Source organism: Saimiri boliviensis, chromosome 2 (assembly GCF_048565385.1).
Source record: "Saimiri boliviensis isolate mSaiBol1 chromosome 2, mSaiBol1.pri, whole genome shotgun sequence".
In the NCBI taxonomy this organism is placed as follows: domain Eukaryota; kingdom Metazoa; phylum Chordata; class Mammalia; order Primates; family Cebidae; genus Saimiri; species Saimiri boliviensis.
In genome coordinates this window covers 28,012,820-28,032,618 of record NC_133450.1, presented here as the reverse complement: position 1 = coordinate 28,032,618, position 19,799 = coordinate 28,012,820, and the positions used below count along the sequence as shown (strand labels likewise).

Below are 19,799 nucleotides of genomic sequence, written 5' to 3'. Positions count from 1 at the left end.
ATGGCTAAAGAACATTCATTGTATACTAGTGAATATATTCCAATGATGCACCACATTTTGTTTTCCTCTGAAATTTTTTCCAGTCATCAGTTGATGTACACTTTTTTTGTTTCCACCTTTTTCTAAAACTTTTAAAATTTATTTTTTTGCTACAGGGTCTCACTGTGTTGCCCATGTTGATCTCAAACTTTTGTCCTTAGCAATCCTGCCTTGGTTTCATGGATGAGCCGCTGTGCCTGGACTGTTTCCACCTTTTGCCTGTTGTGAATTGTGCTGCTATGAGTGTTCATGGGACAGTTGTCATTGGACACCTATCTTCAGTTCTTTGGGTATACCTAGGAATGGAATTGCTAGGCCATATGGTGTAATTCTGTGTTTAACTTATTTTGTGTCAAACTGTTTCCCATAGCAGCTGCACCATTGTACATGCCCATCAACAATGTATAGGGGTTCCAGTTTCTCCACACCCTCACTAACATTTGTTATTTTCTGTTTCTGAGATTGTAGCCATACCAGTGGATGTGATGCAGTATCTGGCTGTGGTTTTGATTTGCATTTCCTAATGAGTAATGACATTGAATATCTCTTCATGTCCTTTTTGGCCATTTGTGTATTTTCTTTGGAGAAATGATTATTCAAGTCCTTTTTTCATTTTAAAAATTGGGTTGTCTTTATTGTTGTTAAGTTATAAGAATTTTATACGTGATGGATATTAGACCAGATACATCTAAGCAAGCCTTCTCAACATGACAAAGGACGTTTCTTCAAAAATGGCTGTTAAGATGTTGATAGGGAGTGCATTGAATCTATAAATCACTTCTGAGGATATTGCCATTTTAACAATGTTGTCTTCTATGAACATGAGCTGTCTTTCCAATTTTGGGGGCTTCTTTAATTTCTTTCATCAGCGTTTTATAGTTCTCTGTGTACAAGTCTTGTACCCCGTTGGTTAAATTTGTTCCTCAATATTTTATTCTTTTTGATGTTATTACAAATAGAACTGTTTTCTCAATTTCATTTTTTGGGCTATTCACTGCTAGTGTATAGAAATACAACTGAGTTCTTTATATTGATATTGCATCCTGAAACCCTGTTGAACTCATTTACTAGCTCTAATAGTTTTTGTGTTTAGGTTTGTCTGCATGTTATGTGCAGATAGAGAGAATTTTAGTTCTTTCTGTCCAACCTGGATGCCTTTTATTTCTTTTTCTTCCCTAATTGTTCTGGCTAGAATTTCTAGTACAGTGTTGAATAGAAAAAGGGCATCTTTGTCTTGTTCTTGATCATAGGAAGACAGCTTTCTGTTTTCTATGGAGTATGATATTAGCTGTGGATTTTTCGTAAGTATCCTTTTACATGTTGAGAAAGCTTGCTTCTATTCCTAGTTTGCTGTATATTTTTATCATGCAAAGCTGTTAGTCAAATGCTTTGTCTTGATCAAATGAAATTATATTTTCCCTTTCATCCTATTAATGTGGTATATTACACTGACTGACTTTTATACGTTGAACCTCCCTTATATTCTGAGATAAATCCCACTTTGTCAGAGTGTATAATTGCTAATATGTTGTTGAACATTTTTTGTCTGTATTTATAAAGGATATTGATTTATAGTTTTCTTCTGATGCCTTTTTCTGGCTTTGGTGTCAGGGTAATGCTGGCCTCATAGAATGGATTCCCTTCAACCTCTGCTTGTTGTAGGTCTATTCATATTTTCTATTTTTTCTCAGGTCAGTTTTGGTAGTTCATGTATTTCTAGATATTTGTCCATTTTATTTAGCTTATCTAATTTGTTTGCATACAATTGTTTACAGTATTCTTTTATAATCTTTTTAATTTCTATAAGGTCTGTAATAATGTCCCTACTTTCACTTCTGATTTTAGTTATATCAGTCTTTTCTCTTTTTTCCTTAGTCTAGCTAGAGGTTTGTCAATTTCATTGATAATTTTTAATTTTTTTTTTTAATTTTTTTATTTTTTAGTGACAAGGTCTCACTCTGTCACCCATGCTGGAGTGCAGTGGTGCAATCCTAGCTCACTGCAACCTCAAACTCCTGGGCTTACGTGATCCTCCTGCCCCAGGCTCCTGAGTAGCTAGGTCTACGGGTACACACCACCATGCCTAACTAGTTTTAAAAAAGAGGTTTTTGTAGAGATGTGGTCTCTGTGTTGCTCAGGCTGGTCTTGAAGTCCTGCCCTCAAGTAGTCCTCCTAGCTCAGTCTTCTAAAGTGTTGGGATTATAGGTATGAGACTTTGCACCTGGCTTTGTTGATCATTTTAAAGACCCAGCTTTAAAAATCCAACTTTTGATTTCTCCTGTTTTCTGTATTGTTTGTATATTATCAGTTTTATTTATCCCTGCTCCTCTTGTATTTTAAGCACTGCTCTGAGTCCTGGTATTAGCCTGTAGCCATCTTCGCAGGTTATAACACTGGATCAGAACTGTCTTGTGGTATAGTGGAAAGAGTGTACTGTTGGATTCTCAGTTATTGGTTCAAATCCCAGCCTTGGCATTTCCTAGCTGTGAGTCTTGGGCAAATGACTTAGACTCTCTTAACTAGTTTTATTGTTAGTAAAATGGAGAGAATATCTGCATTGCAGGCGTTGTGAAGATTACATGAGATCATTTAATGTCTGACATATAGTAGGCACTCAGAACTCTGCTGCTTATTTTACTGATTGAATAAGATCTGTGCTAATGACTTTTGTCATTGTCCCATAATAATTCAGGAGTTCAGAGGACTGTGAGCATTTGCTTCTGGGATTTGAATCCTCCTTCCTCCCCAAGGATCCTTGTGTTCTAATCCCCTCAGCAAGTTGCTAGGTTACCATTTACAGGGATGTAGTTCATTCATGTTCCCTGAAGCCTGAGTAACTGAAGACCCCTTGTTGAGAAACTCCTTCTAAATATGATTTAAGCCAAAATGTTAAAGGTGGATGAAGACAGATATTCCCCCAAACATACTTCTTTTAGTCTGCTTGTCACATAAAGTAGTCGTATTCTATGCCAATAGGCAGACCCTTCTTTTTTAGATTACCTAACATTTATTGGAAAATAATATCCATCAATGTCACCTATTTAAGCAATTACTATTTTTTAGAATCTATAGGTCGTTTTCTTTATACATTCCTGTGATTAAAGAAAAAGCAACTAAACTTTTCTCAAATTCTGTTTTTGAGTTTTCTATATCTTTCCCAGTTCCTCGTGGCTTAACAATTTTCTTTGCCTTCCTTAATGAAAAGAACAATTTGAATGACTTTTGCTAGTTGCTGTCTCAGTTTTCTCTATTGTTAAATACTCTCAATCTGCAAATTTTTTTTTTTTTTTTTTTTGCTCTCTTAAATAGCTGACATAGATCTGCTCAAATCATAAGCCTGTGGTTAAATCCCCCTGAGAAGTGTATCTGGGGCATTAGTTACCTTCTGTTGATCTCATCATGATAGATACCAATTTTATCTTTTCTCTTTATGATATGTTTCATTGAATTCGCTATTAATATTTTTGGTACAATATGATTTCTAATGTTTTATTTGTGAAATATTTCAGGAATGTGGCTTTTTCTTTATCGTAACCTTGGTTTTTTTGTATGTACTTTAAATGTGTAAATGGGATTGTATTTTAGAGACAACGTAGGTATTTTCAGCTTAAAGTAAACGTCTCCTAGAATAAAGCATTTTTTTGCAATTTGCCCCTGAAGGTATTTGTTTAGTAAGTTTGTATTTGTATAGACTAGCAATAGATGTATGATGCAAGCTATATATGTTATTTGAAAATTTACTAATAGCATTATTTTTAAAAGTGAAAGGAAACAGGTAGGTGAAATTAATTTTAATATATTTTATTTAACCCAATATATTCTAGAATATTATCATTTCCACATTCACTCAGTATAAAAAAATCATTAATAAGATATTTTACATCTAGTATATATTTTAACATAATGGAGCATCTCAACTTGCTGCAAAATTTTCATTGGAAATATTAGGTCTGTATGTAGATTTTGTAGCTGTTGTAGTTGAAAAAGTAAATTCGTACACTCAGTTGTTTCTTCCCTTTCCCACAGGCAAGGTGTTTGAAATAGGATTTCCAGTAATTCAATCAAGTGTTCATTTTTAAATTTAAATTAACTACAGTTAAATAAAATTAAAAATTCATTTCCTTTGTCCCACTAGGCACATTTCAAGTGCCTATTAGTCACACGCATTCGACAGCACAGGTATCTTAATCCTAATCCTAGGGAGCCTAATTTTCTGATACTAGGGCACAGCTATACTATGTTGCCATTAAGGGAGTTATTTTTGTGTTCTTAGTCAAAAATGTCAGCTCTCTCTTTATTCTGATTTCCCATGCTATTTTTGTTTAAATGCTTTAAGGCGAGTCACTGCTTTCTAGGTACTTCTGTGTTGACAGATTAATGGTTTGTTTTCATTTGCTCTGCTGCGGTCAGTCCTCCAACTTGCTAGGGGTCCTAGCACTTCAAGTCGCCTCTAGGGACACATGTGAGTGGTTGGAGAAGAGGAAATTCTATGATCTCCTGGTGGAATTGATGTGATGCATGTTAAGATGCTTAGAAGTAGGATATTTGGCCGTTTGCTAGTAGTCAGGGAGGACCATGCTCTGCCTCATGTTTTTATACAGAAGAAAACAGGGGATGAGGTGGTTCTTTCTTAGGCAGTTGGGCAGCTTCAGTTTACAGTTGCAATCTTCCATTTGACTCTTGTCATGGGAGAGAAAGCCTAGGCGTATTAGTCAGGGTTCTTGTTATGGGAGAGGAAGCCCGGATACATATTAGCCAGGGTGCTCCAGAGAAACAGAGAAACAGAACCAATAGGATACAAGGAGAGGGGGAAGAGGAAGGGAGAATGACTGTCGTTATAAGGTTATTGGTTTATGTAATTATATAAGCTAAAAAGTCTCATCATCTGCCATCTGCAAGCTGGAGACCCAGGGAAGTTGTTGGTCCAGTTTGAAAGCCTGAGGGCCAAAGAGCCAGCGGTATAGATTCCACTCTGAGTCTAAATTCCTGAGAACCAGGAGTGCTGAAGACAGAGAAGATCTATGTCCCAGCTCAACCAGTCAGGCAGAGAGAGAACTCAACCAATTACCCTTTTGTTCTGTTCTGGTCCTCAGTGGATTAGATGATTCCCACCCACATTTGAGAGGGCAGTCAGCTTTACTCAGTCCCCAAATGCTCATCTCTTCTGGAGACACCCTCACAGACACCTATAAATAATGTTTAGCCAGATATCTGGGCATCCTGTAACCCAGTCAAGTTGGCACATAAAAATAGCCATCATTTCCAGGTTTCTTAAGAGAAGCCTAGAAATCTGGATTTTTATGTGAATCCTTCCCATTTTCAAAGGCTAGCAACTAATTCAATTTTGTTTTAAAGCATCCGAGTGACAGACCACATCTGCAGGCTAGGTCTGATTCTGTGTCACCAATTTGTAACCTCTAGACTAAAATATACTACCCACCAGCTTTATTGCACACAGAGGGCTACCGGACACAGGGTATATATGAACTTAAAATCTCCAGCAGTGATGTTTGCATTATATCATTTCGCCCTTCCTTTTTTGGAGCATGTTCATTATATCTGAGTTGGGTTATAGTTAGGTGATAATGGATTAGAAGTGGCTTGTCACTGCTTACTACTTATATACCGTAAGAATCTGATTTGCCACTGACTGTGGTGGCAATTGTATTTCTCTTTTAGGAGGAGTAGGAGAAATAATATTAATAGCATTTTACTTTTTTTTTTTTTTTTTAAAACAGGGTCTTGCTCTGTCACCCAGGCTGAAGTGCAGTGGCATGATTATTACACACTGCTGCAGCCTTGACCACCTGGGCTCAAGCAGCCCTCTTGCCTTAGCCTCCTGAGTAGCTGGGACTGCAGGCATGCACCACCATACCTGGCTAATTTTTTTAAATTGTGTTTTGTAGAGACAGGGTCTCCTATGTTGCTCAGGCTGGACTCAAATTTCTGGCCTCAAGCAGCCCTCCCACCTTGTCCTCCCAAAATGTTGGGATTACAGGCGTGAGCCACCATGCTCGGCCCATTTTAATTTTTTAATTTGCCATATAAAATATATGATTATGTATAGTCCACACGCTAATACTTGCTTGTCCCTGGCAGGAAATGTGATTGATTGAAGCAGGCCAGGCGCTGTGCTGAACTGAGGAGTGCCGGCCTGTCCTGAATGGGGCAGTTGCAGTTCTCCAGCTGATTCTGGCCATTGGAGAGAAGAAAGCCCAGGTTTCCACGTTTTTAAAGAGAAGCCTAGAAATCTAGAGTTTTACATGAATTCCTTCAATTTCAGAAACTAAGCAATGAATTCATTTTTATTTTTAGAGCACCATCAGAAACACACAAACCACGTGTACAGGCTGGATTTCGCCCTTTGGCTACCTGTTTCTAACCTCTAGTCTAAGATGTACTGGTGATCAGCATTATAGGATAGAGGGCTATCTAGAGCAGGGGTTTTCAGGCTGTTTGGTACAATAGATTCCTTTGGCAGTCTGGAGAAGCCTATGAGCCTCTTTGAAGAAGAATGTTTTAAAGTAGATTTTAAAAAGTAAATAATTACAAAGGAAATACATTGTATTGAAATATACCAATCAAATATTTTTTTAAGAAATTGTGATATGTGTGCTTTTTTATTAGTGCATTAAATAACACAATCTAGTGGAGGTCTATTAACGACTATAATTTTTAAATACTGTGAGAATAAGTGATATTTTGAGATAATTGTTAACAACTTTTTTTTTTTTTTTTTTTTTTTTTTTTGAGATGGAGTTTCACTCTTGCTACCCAGGCTGGAGTGCGGTGGTGCCATTTTGGCTCACCGCAACCTCTGCCTCCTGGGTTGGGTTCAGGCAATTCTCCTGCCTCAACCTCCTGAGTAGCTGGGATTATAGGCACGTGCCACCATGCCCAGCTAATGTTTTTTATTTTTAGTAGAGATGGGGTTTCACCATGTTGGCCAGGATGTTCTCAATCTCTTGACCTCGTGATCCACCCGCCTCGGCCTCCCAAAATGCTGGGATTACAGGCTTGAGCCACTATGCCCAGCCACAACTTTTAAATAATATTAAAATATCTGACGTCTGTTGGTGGCAGGGTCACAGATAATGTTAATACTGCCTGCTTTGTTGCTTAAATTCCTAATGGAAGGCATTGTTAAATTTCAACTAGAAACTAGTGAAAACAAAGGTGTAATTTTCCCCCACCCACGTCTAATGAATTCCAATGAGTCTCATTTTAAGAACCCATGGTCCAAAATATGCTCAACTTATTTATAATCGTTTTAACGGTAGAATGTAATGTTATTGAGTACTATAATTAAGCCACCATGTTAGAGTTTATTTCTGTTTTTACAGTTAACTGTCTGGTTACTGAGCTTGATTCTGTTTTTCTTTAGAACGTTATCATTTGTCTTATAAGATTGTACGAACGGACAGTCGCCTGGTACGCAGTATTCTGACAGCTCATGGATTTCATGAGGTAAGTTTATGTTTACTACCTCACCTGATCTGCTCAAAAGCTGAAAATCCTAGCCACCTAACTGACTTTACCAATTAACAGGGCCAGCTCTAGGAAGTACATGGGACCAATGCTTAGTGATGATGCAGAGCTCAGATTGAACTTCGGAGTGGCTTTACCAGTTTCCGCTTGGCATTACATGGAAAACGTTTCCACACGATTTTAGAAAAAGTTTTTTCTTGCTATGTTCTTGGGCTTGGGCCAGGGGCACAGTGGTATGTAAGGAATTGTCTGATACCCAGTTGAGGTTCTTTGATTGCAGGCAACTGAAATGGACTTTGCTTAACTTAAAACCAAAAGGGATTTGTCAGCATGGCGTGCAGAGGGCACTAGCGGAATCAGAGAAAAAGCTGAAAAGGCAGGCCTTTTGAAGGAGAGAGACCAGGACAGCCCCAGGGATCTAGGAATAGGAATCTTTAGGATCATCTTCTCAAGGCAGTGCCATGGACGTGGCTGGACTCTTGTCCTTTTGCCTTTCCTTGCTAAAAAAAAAAAAATCACATTCTGGAGCTAGAATGATTGGCCTAGCTTGGGTCATGCATCCACCTCTTGGGGGAGGGGATGGATGGGTAATTGGCAGGTTCTCAAAAACCAAGGAGTAAACCATTCTCCAGAGAAAATTGGAAGATTGCAATGTTGACATCAAAAAGGACAGGCAAAAGGCTGAACAGACTTCCACTAGAGATATTTTGGGACAGTTGATAACTGTCTGGTTCCTAGCTTGAGAGTACTAAGAGACATTTTGAGGAAGTTCTTTTTTTAAAATTAGAAAATTTTTTATTTTTAGAGACAGAGTCTTACTGAGTACTCAGGCAGGAGTACAATGGCATGATCATAGCTCACTGTAGCCTCGAACTCCTGGACTCAGTGATTCTCCTGCCTCAGACTCCCAAGTAGTTGGTACTACAGGTGCATGGCACCACTCCTGGTTAATTTTTTAAAAATTCTTTTTCTAGAGACAGGGTCTCCCTGTGTTGCTAGGCTGGTCTCAAACTCCTGGACTCAAGCGATCCTCCTGGCTTGACCTCCCAAAGTGCCGAGATTACAGGCATGAGCCAGTGCACACGGGCATGAGGGAAGTTCTAATACCAGTTTGTGTCCTGTCTTGTTGCTCTTTTGTTTCCAGCACTCAACACGGTGCCTAGTTGTTGAAATAATGGACCAATGAATTTTAATGGATGAATGAGTGAATTCTAAGTTGATATGCTACTATAAGGTTTATTTCTGATCAACACTTCATACTCAGTATCTGCAAGAATAAGGACAGCCTGAGAAAGGAGTTGGGGTTGGGCCTTCATCTCATATTTTAACATGCACGAATATTGAGATATCATTGACTTCCATAGAAGGGTTAATTTATCCTAGTTTCTGCGTCTGGGATTTGCCCAGTCCTCCCATTCTTTGAACTTGTTCTGTGATACACTGCTTTTGTCTCACTAGGCTCACATACTAATTGGGCCATCCCTGTGAGTACACTGTAGATGAAAAATCACTGTGGCTTTTTCTGCCATTGCTCTTCCTGGAGAAGGGGTATCTCTGATGTTTTTTTGCCTTCCTGTCTTTCTGTCTGCCCTCAGGTTCACCCAAGTAGCACTGAGTATAACCTAATGTGGACAGGATCCCACCTGAAGCCCTTCTTACTTCGTACCCTCTCTGAAGCACAAAAAGTTAATCACTTTCCCAGGTAATGCTCTTTGTAGCTGCCTTGCTTCATTTAAAGGTACATGACATTGGGGTGTGTGGCCAGCAGCAGTAATTAATGTCCTTAAAGAAGAAGAAGAAAATGAAGAAGAAGGCTTTTTTTTTTTTTTTTTTTTTTTTTTTTTGTGATGAGTATCGCTCTGTCACCCAGGCTAGAGTGTAGGGGGCATAATCTCAGCTCACTGCAACCTTTGCCTTCTGAGTTCAAGCAATTCTCTGCCTCAGCCTCCTCAGTAGCTGGGTTTACAGGCATGCACCACCATGCCTAGCTAATTTTTGTACTTTTAGGAGATACATGGTTTCACCATGTTGGCCAGGCTGGTCTCAAACTCCTTACTTCGAGTGATCCACCTGCCTTGGCCTCCCAAAGTGCTGGCATTACAGACATGAGCCACTGTGTCCAGCCAGAAAAAGAAATTTTTGATACAGGACAGGACTCTGCAAATCAAACTGTTGCGTTCATATCGCTGAGTGTGAGTGTGAGTAAACACTTTCTAAGGGCGATACAGACATGGACAGCTTTAAAGGAGAGAGTTTCTGGTTCTCTTTCCTAGAATTGAGCTTCTTGGAAGTATCTCATGATAATGGGTTTGCCTTTCTTATTGCCCCTTCACAGTTACTGTTTTTTCATTTTTATTAAAGAATGGCCCACCTAGAATCTTAGTCTAGTATATTGTCCTTAGGTATAGAAATTTTTAGGGTTCCAAAGAAAGGTACAAAAAAATTGGTGTCTGATTGAGTTCTAGTAATAGCATAACAAATCCTTTTTGCATGATGGTAGTTTCTATTTCTTTGTTTTTAAAATAATTGAAGGGGAGGATATAATCTAGCTATTAGCTGATAGATCACTAAACATAATTTTAGTGACAGATTGTTTTGTGATTTTTGATGTGTAATCAGGAAGGAGTTCACAGAATTGAGTGTCATTGGTGTTTGAATTATATACTACAATACTTGCCACGATAATCAGTTACGTATATATAAACAGTTATAGCCTTATGATCACAGGAAATTAAAACTATATATCAATTCCTATGTGTAATTTTGCTGTAGAGAAGGTATGATATGATGTAAAAGACAAGTGTTGAATATGTTAGGCTAACCTGTTCTTTGTGGGAAATGAATGGAAGAATTAAAAACAAGGGTGACTGAGGGATAGTCTGTGTGGCAGTCTGAGGGAGGCTTTAGGCATGTTGGGAATGTCCTATACACAGTCTGAGTGGTGGTTACACAGGTGTGTTCACTTTGTAAAAATTCATTATGCCCTGCCTTGTATTTTGTATACTTTTCTATACATGTGTTAACCTCATTGAAAAGCATATTTTAAAAAGTGAAAATTTGCCGGGCGCGGTGGCTCAAGCCTGTAATCCCAGCACTTTGGGAGGCCGAGGCGGGTGGATCACGAGGTCGAAAGATCGAGACCATCCTGGTCAACATGGTGAAACCCCGTCTCTACTAAAAATACAATAAAACTAGCTGGGCATGGTGGCGCGTGCCTGTAATCCCAGATACTTAGGAGGCTGAGGCAGGAGAATTGCCTGAGACCAGGAGGCAGAGGTTGCGGTGAGCCGAGATCGTGCCATTGCACTCCAGCCTGGGTAACAAGAGCGAAACTCCGTCTCAAAAAAAAAAAAAAAAAGTGAAAATTTTACTGACAGAGCCTTTCCTTTAATAACGATTTAAATTTAGGTTATTTAGTTTCCCTTCAGTATACTTAAAAGTGTGGTGTTGGCTAGGTACAGTGGCTCATGCCTGTAATCCCAGCATTCTGGGTGGCCAAGGCGGGCAGATCGCTTGAGCCCCAGGAATTGGAGACTAGCCTGAGGAACGTGGCAAAATCCTGGCTCTATTAAAAACCAAAACAAAAATTAGCTGGGCATGGTGGCACATGCCTAGCAACTTGGGATGCTGAGGTGGGAGGATCACCTGAGCCTGGGGTGGTCAGGGCTGCAGTGAGCTATGATTGTGCCACTGCACTCCAGCCTGGGCAACACAGAAAAACCCTGTCAAAAAGAAAAAGAACGCGGAGGGTGGTGTTATAATTTTATCTTAATGTAATATTTACCATTCATCAGATTCTTTGGAATGATTTCAGTTTCTGATGAAAAATCTATAGATGCCAGCTTAAACATACGAGAGGATATATAGTTTCCCAAAATTCTTCTAGGATGTACCAAACAAAGAAGTTTGAAAACCATTGATTTGGGGCATCTGTAGGAGAATGCATTCTTTTTCTTACCCTCTGGTTCAGTGTTTCTGATTTCCTAATGATTTGGAAGTTACTGTTGTAGATTAAATCAGCAGTTAGTGTGGGTCCTGGACCACCTTTATCAGAATCTTCTGGGGTACTAGTTTGAAATGCAGAACCCTGGGCTTCATCCCAGAATATTGAAAGGCGAGGCCCAGGAGCATGCATTTTTTTTTTTTAGGAAGTTCTCTAGGTGATTTGTACGTACACTAAAATTTGAGTATCTCTGCTCTGGAATTTCAGAAGAGGGCCATGGATAAGAAAGAAATGTTTGTCGTACCTAGATTTGACAAAGCAGTTTTTGAAATCATAGAAAGAAATTTGAACTGTGGAACAGGTTGAATTAGTTTTTAATGATTACCACAAAGTTCTTAGGTGGTTTTGAAGGAATGAAACAAATTACAGCCCAATGAGTCCAGCTGGGGCTAAGCTGGAGTACTGCGCATAAGAACGTGCCCCTGATATAGTGGCAGTCATTACCCTGATTTTAAGGTGCTGATTTCCTTGGTTTCCTTTATCGCTTTGCCTCTTCTATATCCATCCCTCAATGATGTGGTTCTCAATGGGGTTCTTAGCTAACCCGGGTTTTTACTGTAATAGCATCATTATACCCTCAAATTAAGGTCTGTCTTGGGTCTGATCCAGAAGGGTCTTTGCAGGCCCCTGGTGCTAGTGAAGAAATGAGTTCCACATAGTTATATGAGAGGTTGAGCAGTGACGGTTATGGCAATAGATTTGTAAATATGGATTAAATAACCATGTATTTGATTTTCCTGGACAGTCCTTTTTTAAAAATATACTAAATGCTTTTCCTCCTAAAAACAAATTAATAAAACATCTCAAATTCTGGTGTTTTAGTAGCCAATCTCTCACAGTTTACATATTACTTAGAATTAACTCAGAATTTTTTTTTTTGGTCAATCTGTTTCTCAGAAGGTCACATCTGTAGATTCCTGTGGTATGAAAACTTCCAGAATGCTTTGCTCTGGGAGCTTGCTTTAGTTGGAGGACTGGTGTTTTTTTCACTATCTGAGTAATCCAGATGATTTTATATTGTTAGAGGATCATGATTCCATTAGAGTAAAACACACAGCGTTCCTAAAATATTTTATAATGATTTATAATAGTGAATAGCACAGACTCTTTTGAAGCCTTTGAAGCTAGAATTTTTTCCACATGTTCGGTTTTTATAACCTGAAATTTTGGGTATGTTTATCAACAGTCACACTTTAAACAGTTTTTTTGTTTGTTTGTTTGTTTACTTATATTTGAAATCTGCTTTAGAATAGATTTTATACTTGTGAGTCAATTTTAAAAAACCCATTTGAAATAAGGGTCATAGACCTAAACGTGAAACATTAATTGTAAAACTTGTAGAAGAAAACAGAACATCTTTGCAACCTTGTGTTAGACAAAGGATTCCTAGATACAATAAAAGCACAATCATAAAAGGAAAAAAATGGATAAATTGGACTTTTTAAAAATTAAAAATATCTGTTCTTCGAAAGACACTGTTAAGAAAACGAAAAAACAAGCTATGGACTGGAGGAAATCTTTGTAAAACATATAACTGATAAATAATTTGTATCCAGAATATATAACAAACTTTTAAAACTCAATAATAAGGAAACAAGCAACTTTATTTTTCAAAATAAAGGGTAAACTATCTGAATGAATGTCTCACCAAAGAAGATACAGGAATGGTAAATACAAGATGCTCCTGAACAGATGCCCAATAGCATTTGTAATTAGTGGAATATAAATTAAAACCATACAAAGTGTTAATATATGCCTGTTAGAATGGCTAAAAACAAAAACCGGAAAACACCAAGTGTTGGCCAGGATGCATGGCAACTGGAAGACTATTTTGCTGCTGGGAATGCAGAATGGTATAGCCACTTTGGATAACTGTGATCTTGTGAAATACATATTTGGTCTCCCTCTTGTTTCTTGACATTAATTCCTTAACTTCTTGGAATCTCCAGACTGAGAAGTGTCTTTTTATATACCAATGACTTAAGTGGTGCCTGGCAGTCCTTAGGTAGCCTTAGAATGGGGACTGGTCACAGGAAAAGACCAAGGCATGATTAGATGGTTAGGATTTCCAGCCCACTGCTTAGCCTCCAGGAAGGGAAGGGGGATGAAAGTTAAATTAGTCACCAGTGTCCAATCAATTATGCCTGTGCAATGAAGCTTCCATAAAAACCCAAAAGGATGGGGTTTGGAGAGTTTCTGGGTAACAGAACGCATGGAGATTCTTGGTGGTAGTGTGCCCAGAGAGTGCGAGAGTGCGTAGAAGTTCGGTGGCTCTTTTCTCATACTCACCCTGTGCATGTCTTCTTCTATATCCTTTGTAATATCCTTTCTAATAAATCAGTAAACATAAGTGTTTCTCTGAGTTCTGTGAGCTGCTCTAACAAATTATTTGAACTCAGGGAGGGAGTCGTAGGGACCCCTGTTTAGAGCCTTTGGTTAGAAGTGTGGGTGAAACAAGTTGGGACTTGCTGTTGGTATTGGAAGTAGGAGGTAGTCTTATGGGACTGAGCCTTCAACATATGGGAACTAACACTATCTCCAGGCAGGTATTGTCAGAATTGAATTGTGTTAGAGGACACCCACTGCAAGATTGCTTGCTTTGTGTGTGGGGAAACTCCCTACACATTTGGTGTCAAAAGTGTTGAGTGATTATGTTGAATTGAGAGTAGAGGGTAGGAAAAACACTTGGATTTTTCTTCAATATCTCAGAATATAGCAGGAGAAATGGAACTTGTTTTTCTAAAACCCTCAATACCATTTGGCAGTTTATTATGAAGTTTAACATATACTTACGTGTTGATTGTAAAATGTGTGAATAAATGTTTTGACATTGCTTTCAAAAGATTGAGCTTAATTTTTCTGTTCTTGAGTGTTGACTGGATTTAGTGACTTGCCTCTAAGTAATGGAATATGGCAGAAGTGACTGTTGCTTCTGAGACTAGATTGTAAAAGACGTTACAGCTTCTTGCTCACTTTCTTGGATCACTTGATCTGGGAGAAACCAGTTACCACGTCATGAAGTCACTTGGCCTTATGAAAAAGTTCATGTGGGGAGGAACTGAGGCCTCCTGCCAGCAGGCAGTCCCACGTGAGTGACAAGCCATTTGGAAGTTGGGTTTTCCATCCCCTCTTGAGCCTGATGACTGCAGTGCTGGCCAGCATCTTGACTGTAACCTCATGAAGGACCTTGGGACAGAACCGCCTAGCTCTCTCACTCCCACATCCCTGGCCCCAGAAACTATGAGATCATAAACATTTATTGTTATTTTAAGCTGCTGTGTTTTAGGGTAATTTGTTATATAGCAATAAATTATTAATGCAACTTACTGAACAATCAACCAGTCCCACTTCTAGAGAAATAAAAACTTGTGTTTACACTAAAACTTATGAAAACTTACATTCATATATAAAAACCTATATGGAAATGCTTTGTAGCAACTTTCTTCATAATCTCCAAAAACTGTAAACAACCCAGATGCTTTCAAATGGTGAATGGATAACTGTGGTATATCTATACATTAGATCACTACTAAGCAAGAGAAGGGACAGAATACTGATACATGCGACAGTGATAAATTTCAAATGAGTTGTGCTCAGTGAAAGAAGCTAGTCTCAAAAGGACACACACTGTCTGGTTCCATTTATTTGACTTTCTGGAAAAGGCAATATTATGAGGACAGAAAAACGAATGTTTTCCTGGGGCTGGAGATGATTAGGAGGGTCCACTACAGAGGGACTTGAGGTAACTTTCTGGGATGTCGAAAGTGTTCTTTATCTTGATTGTGGTGGTGGTTATATAATTGTATGTGTTTGTCCAAAATCATAGAATTACACAGTAAACAGGGCAAATTTTACTGTATGGAGATTTTATCTTAATGGAAAAAAACGGACCAAAAAACCTTGATGAAAATGATTAAGCCTTTTGGATTAACAGTGATGTGTTTAGGATATGCTATTATCTTCACTATCTGCTCTAGGACCGTGAACTATAACTCTTTAGAATGTGATAACACAGGAAAATTCTGAGTCATCGTTTACTGAAATGGAAATACTTTTTTGATTTTTAGGTCTTATGAACTAACCCGGAAGGACCGACTGTACAAAAACATTATTCGAATGCAGCATACACATGGATTCAAGGCTTTTCACATTCTCCCTCAGACCTTCCTACTGCCAGCTGAGTATGCGGAATTCTGTAGTAAGTGCTTGACAGAGAATGCCCCAGTCCCCAGCAACTGAACCTGGCGGCCCCAAAGGCCTCCTCCGGTTGTCAGCCAGTCAGGGCTTTCCAAAACCTTAGACAACTGTGACTCTTTAAAACAGTTGCAGAGGCAAAAACTATTTTTATTCTGATACGCTCAGTAAACTTGTCAGGATCATTTACGTAAGGACACATTGCCATCACGTAACCATGCCTCTGTCTTAACATATTTTTGCTTGAATGCCCCTTCTCTCCATTGATGACTTAGTGCCTATGTAAGGATTTTTTTTTTTTTCTTTTGAGACAGAGTCTCCCTCTGTAGCCCAGGAGTACAGTGGCGTGATCATGGGTCACTGCACCCTCTGCCTCCTGGGCTTAAGTGATCCTTCCTCCTCAGCCTCCCAAGTTGTTGGGAATACAGGCACGCACCACCGTGCTCAGCTAACTTTTAAATTTTTTGTAGAGCTGGGATCTTGCTCTGTTGCCCAGGCTGGTCTTGAACACCTGGGCTGAAAGGATCGTCCCCTCTTGGCTTTGCAAAATTCCGAGAGGACAGGCATCATCTGCCACACCAGCCTATAAGGATACTTTGTATTCCTGCATGGGAATTATACATGCTTCCTTCTCAGTATCCCTTTCTCTGTTGCCACTTAAGAAACATGTCGGCCTTCATTTCTAGTCTTGTGTCATTTATGTTCTTTGGGGGTGCAGGTATCCTATATCTTTTGATGTTAGGGTTTGGAGCTAGAAGTTAGTCACATTTTCTCCTCTTTGAGTTCAGACTAATAAAAAAAATATACATGGGAGCCAAACAGGCACCTAAATGTCAGCTGCATGGTAGGTAAAGTGACACAGGAACACATAGCCTGGATCCAGATCTAAAATGGGCTTCTTCATTTCTTTGCATCATTGTGAACTTACCTACCCAGGCCCAGGCAGAGGCACCAGGCTGTTTCAGGCTTTCCTCCACAGGGACAGAGCCTGACTCAGTAGGCTTAGCGCACAGAAGAGGCATGAGTACAGACGAGATGTGAGGCAGGTCTCTTGTGAAAAAGTCCAAATTCCAGTGGTAATAGCTAACATTTAGTGAGTGTTTACTTTCTAGTAGGCTCTCTTTTAAGTGGCACCTCTACTCTGGTAGTATTACAGATGAGGAGACTAAGATACGTTTGGTTAAGAAACTTTCCGTAAGTTTTGCAGCTTGCAAAAGGTAGAGTTTGGGTTCAAACTGGCAGTTTGGCTTGAGAGGTCATGCTCCTCATCTCAGTGCACCATTGCTAATGGCAATGGGCAGCGTGCATGCAATGACCGTTTCCCAGTAGTGCCAGTGAGAGAAGTCACTTCTCCCATAAGGAGCATCAGGTAAGATGTACAGAGAGGACAGTTTTCCTCCCAGGAAGTCCAAGAAAGAGACTCTTTCCGTTTTATGGATAGATTAAGTAGCATGGGGAGAAGACAGCATTATCTCTAGACTTCCTGACTTTTGATTTTTTTAACCTGTTAGGCTTGCCAGTCTCTCTGGGTCACCCAGGGGGTGGTTCATCTTTGGCAGAACAGACCAGCAGTTCATCAGGAACGCTTGCTCCACCATTTACCTAACAGCATTTGTTGCTGTAGCTGGGGCCATTCATTGGTTAGTGATTCATTGTTTGCCCACAGATGGCTCTTCAGTGGGTCATATAGAGCGCTCGCTAATTAAATGAATCAACTTCAGAGCTTCGGCACACTCAAAGCTACAAATCTGTAGTTAAGAATCTTTTCTGCCATGTGACTTTAGCTAAGTTACTCAAACTTTGGTGTACCTTAATGTCCACATCTGTAAAATGGGACTATTGCTAGTGCTGACCTTATAATGTTGTTGAGATATTTTAAGTAGGGTATTATGTGGAAAGCACTTGGAGAGGTGCCTGATAGGGGTGGCTTGATAAATGTTTAATACTATTTTGTATTTCAGGTTATGTTTATATTAGTAGTAGTAGTAGTTATGTTTAACTACTAACTATATTAATACTACTATGTTTTTACTATGTTTTACTATTTTAGTATGTTTAAATTTGTAGTTATGTTATTAATGACAACTATTAATTAGTATTAGTTAAGCATAATACTAATTAATAGAATTATGTTCTGGCCCTCCAGCACTTGAGTGTGGGCAATAGGAAGTATTTTTTGGAAGAAAAGGGACACCATAAACAGACTGGCCTTTAGAAAAATAACTATGTGAAACGAGTCGACAGAAGCAGAGGGAAAAAAAGAGACCTTCTTTCTAGAAGGTCTCTTTGAAGGTTTTTGCAGTCATGTGGATAAAAAGTGCTGAGGGACTGAACTAGGTCATGGGAATGCATAGGTATGAGTAGAAAGAAGGTGAGAGCAAACATCCCTGCCTGTGTATGGGGAGTGAGGCGGGGGTCAAAGAGGCATCTTAAGGTTTGAGTCTGAGCAGCTAGGAGAACCAGTGAGTTTTTAAACAGGGAATATAACCAGGAAGACAAAGGAGAAACTGTTAAAGAGGAGGAGGAATGTTGCATTTCAGACAAGGAATGGATTTGGATGTCTATGGGGCATCCAGGTAGTGTGTTTTGTAGACAGTGTAAGAGCAGCTTTGAGTTCTGGCCGGAGATGTAGATTGTGGAAGTTGCAGATACGGAGGTGGATCTGATCACTAAGGGAGAGAAAAAAAGAGAAGCAGCACCACAATCAGAGGAAAGGGAGATTGAAGAGGAACAAGGGAATGAGATCTCAGGAGGCAGGAGAGAGTTAAATCAGGAACCCAAGTAGAAAGGTGAGCATTAGAAAGAGAAGTGGGCATGTGTCTCCTAAAAGAGGGGAAGGAAGAAGGCTAAATTGAGGACCCAGATAACATTTTAGATGGAAAGGAAAGCAGATAAGTAGGTTTATGTTACAAATTCTTAGCATTCTTGGTGAACAGGTTGATGAGGTCTTGTGCCAGGACTGAGGGGCCTAGGGATAGGTGGGTGCCTAAAAAGGCAGAAAGGGTTTTGAATAGCCTCTGAAGGGCCTTTGAAAGAGAACTGATAAGGATTGGATATGAGGATTGCCTAGAAACACTAGAGACACCATCTCATGAATTTATCGCTTTTCATTCTAATAAGAGAAAACCTGTAAAGATGTAACCCAGAAACCAATCACTGTCTCCAGAGATGTGAAAGCCTGGGTACTCCCCAGACTCTTCTCAGTAATTTGAGTGTAGGGGTGGGAATACATGACACACAGGCCTTTCTTCGCTCCTGGTGCTGTCATTGCCAGTTACAGTATTTAGTTGACTAGAATTCGAGGTCTGTGACCCTGAAGACCCTGACTAAGGAACTGTTGCCAGTTCCAGCCACTGCCCCTAAGGGGACAGCTTTCTAAGCAGAAAGAGGAAGGAAGCAACAAAGAAGAAAGATGGGGAGGTGCCAGTATCAGAATAGCAAAACTCTACCCAGAATTGGGTTCTATAGCCATCTCTAGTTGTAAGAGAGACTGAGAAATGATCCTAACATGTGAATTTTCATGTCAGCCAATTAATTACAGATGACTACATTTCAAAGCAATTGGTAACTTTGTAGAATTACGATTTTAGAATTATAAGAGATCTTAGCAAGTCAGGCTAAATTTTAAAAATCTCATTTTAAAGGTAAGACTAGTTGATTTAAGGAACTTACCTGTAGAATCATACACTTGAAAAGCCGGAATTAGAACTCAGATCTTTCTATTCCAGGTTCATTGCTCTTTCTAGTAGACCAAGCTTGCTGCCACTATGGGAACTGGAAAGCACTTGAAAGAATTGTGGAGCCTGTTTAGTACATTTTCATCTTGAAGCAGAGGCTCCTGAGCCCTCTGCCTAGCCTTTGCTTCTGATTTTTCTTTTCCTACCCACATTTTTAGAACCTGTAAAAGAAATCAATCCCTGTTGTGAAAATATCACAAATCAAGGAGAAAAACTTAGCATGAAAGACAAGTCTTCGATATTTAGAATTTCAAGAACATTTAGATTTCAGTGATAGTAAAGTACCTGAAGAAGCATTAACTTCTCTTTTTCTGAGACAGAGTTTTGCTTTGTCACCC

At 39.3% G+C, this 19,799-nt stretch overlaps 1 protein-coding gene across 15 annotated transcripts in view; it reads left to right on the top strand.

Annotated features, from left to right (window-relative positions):
• TTLL5 (tubulin tyrosine ligase like 5) overlaps window positions 1-19,799 on the top strand; it is a 280,545-nt gene that overhangs the window by 8,928 nt on the left and 251,818 nt on the right. For 14 of the 15 annotated variants that reach the window (XR_012516125.1, XM_039469444.2, XM_074392954.1 and 11 more), the window contains exons 4-6: window positions 7,424-7,506; window positions 9,123-9,229; window positions 15,598-15,728. Coding sequence is in view for 14 of the 15 variants with exons in the window: in XM_039469444.2 (XP_039325378.1) it covers window positions 7,424-7,506; window positions 9,123-9,229; window positions 15,598-15,728 (321 nt within the window). In the remaining variant the exon portion in view is untranslated. Of the gene's footprint in view, window positions 1-7,423; window positions 7,507-9,122; window positions 9,230-15,597; window positions 15,729-19,799 lie in introns of those variants that run through there. The other variant, XM_074392958.1, reaches the window with a different exon arrangement.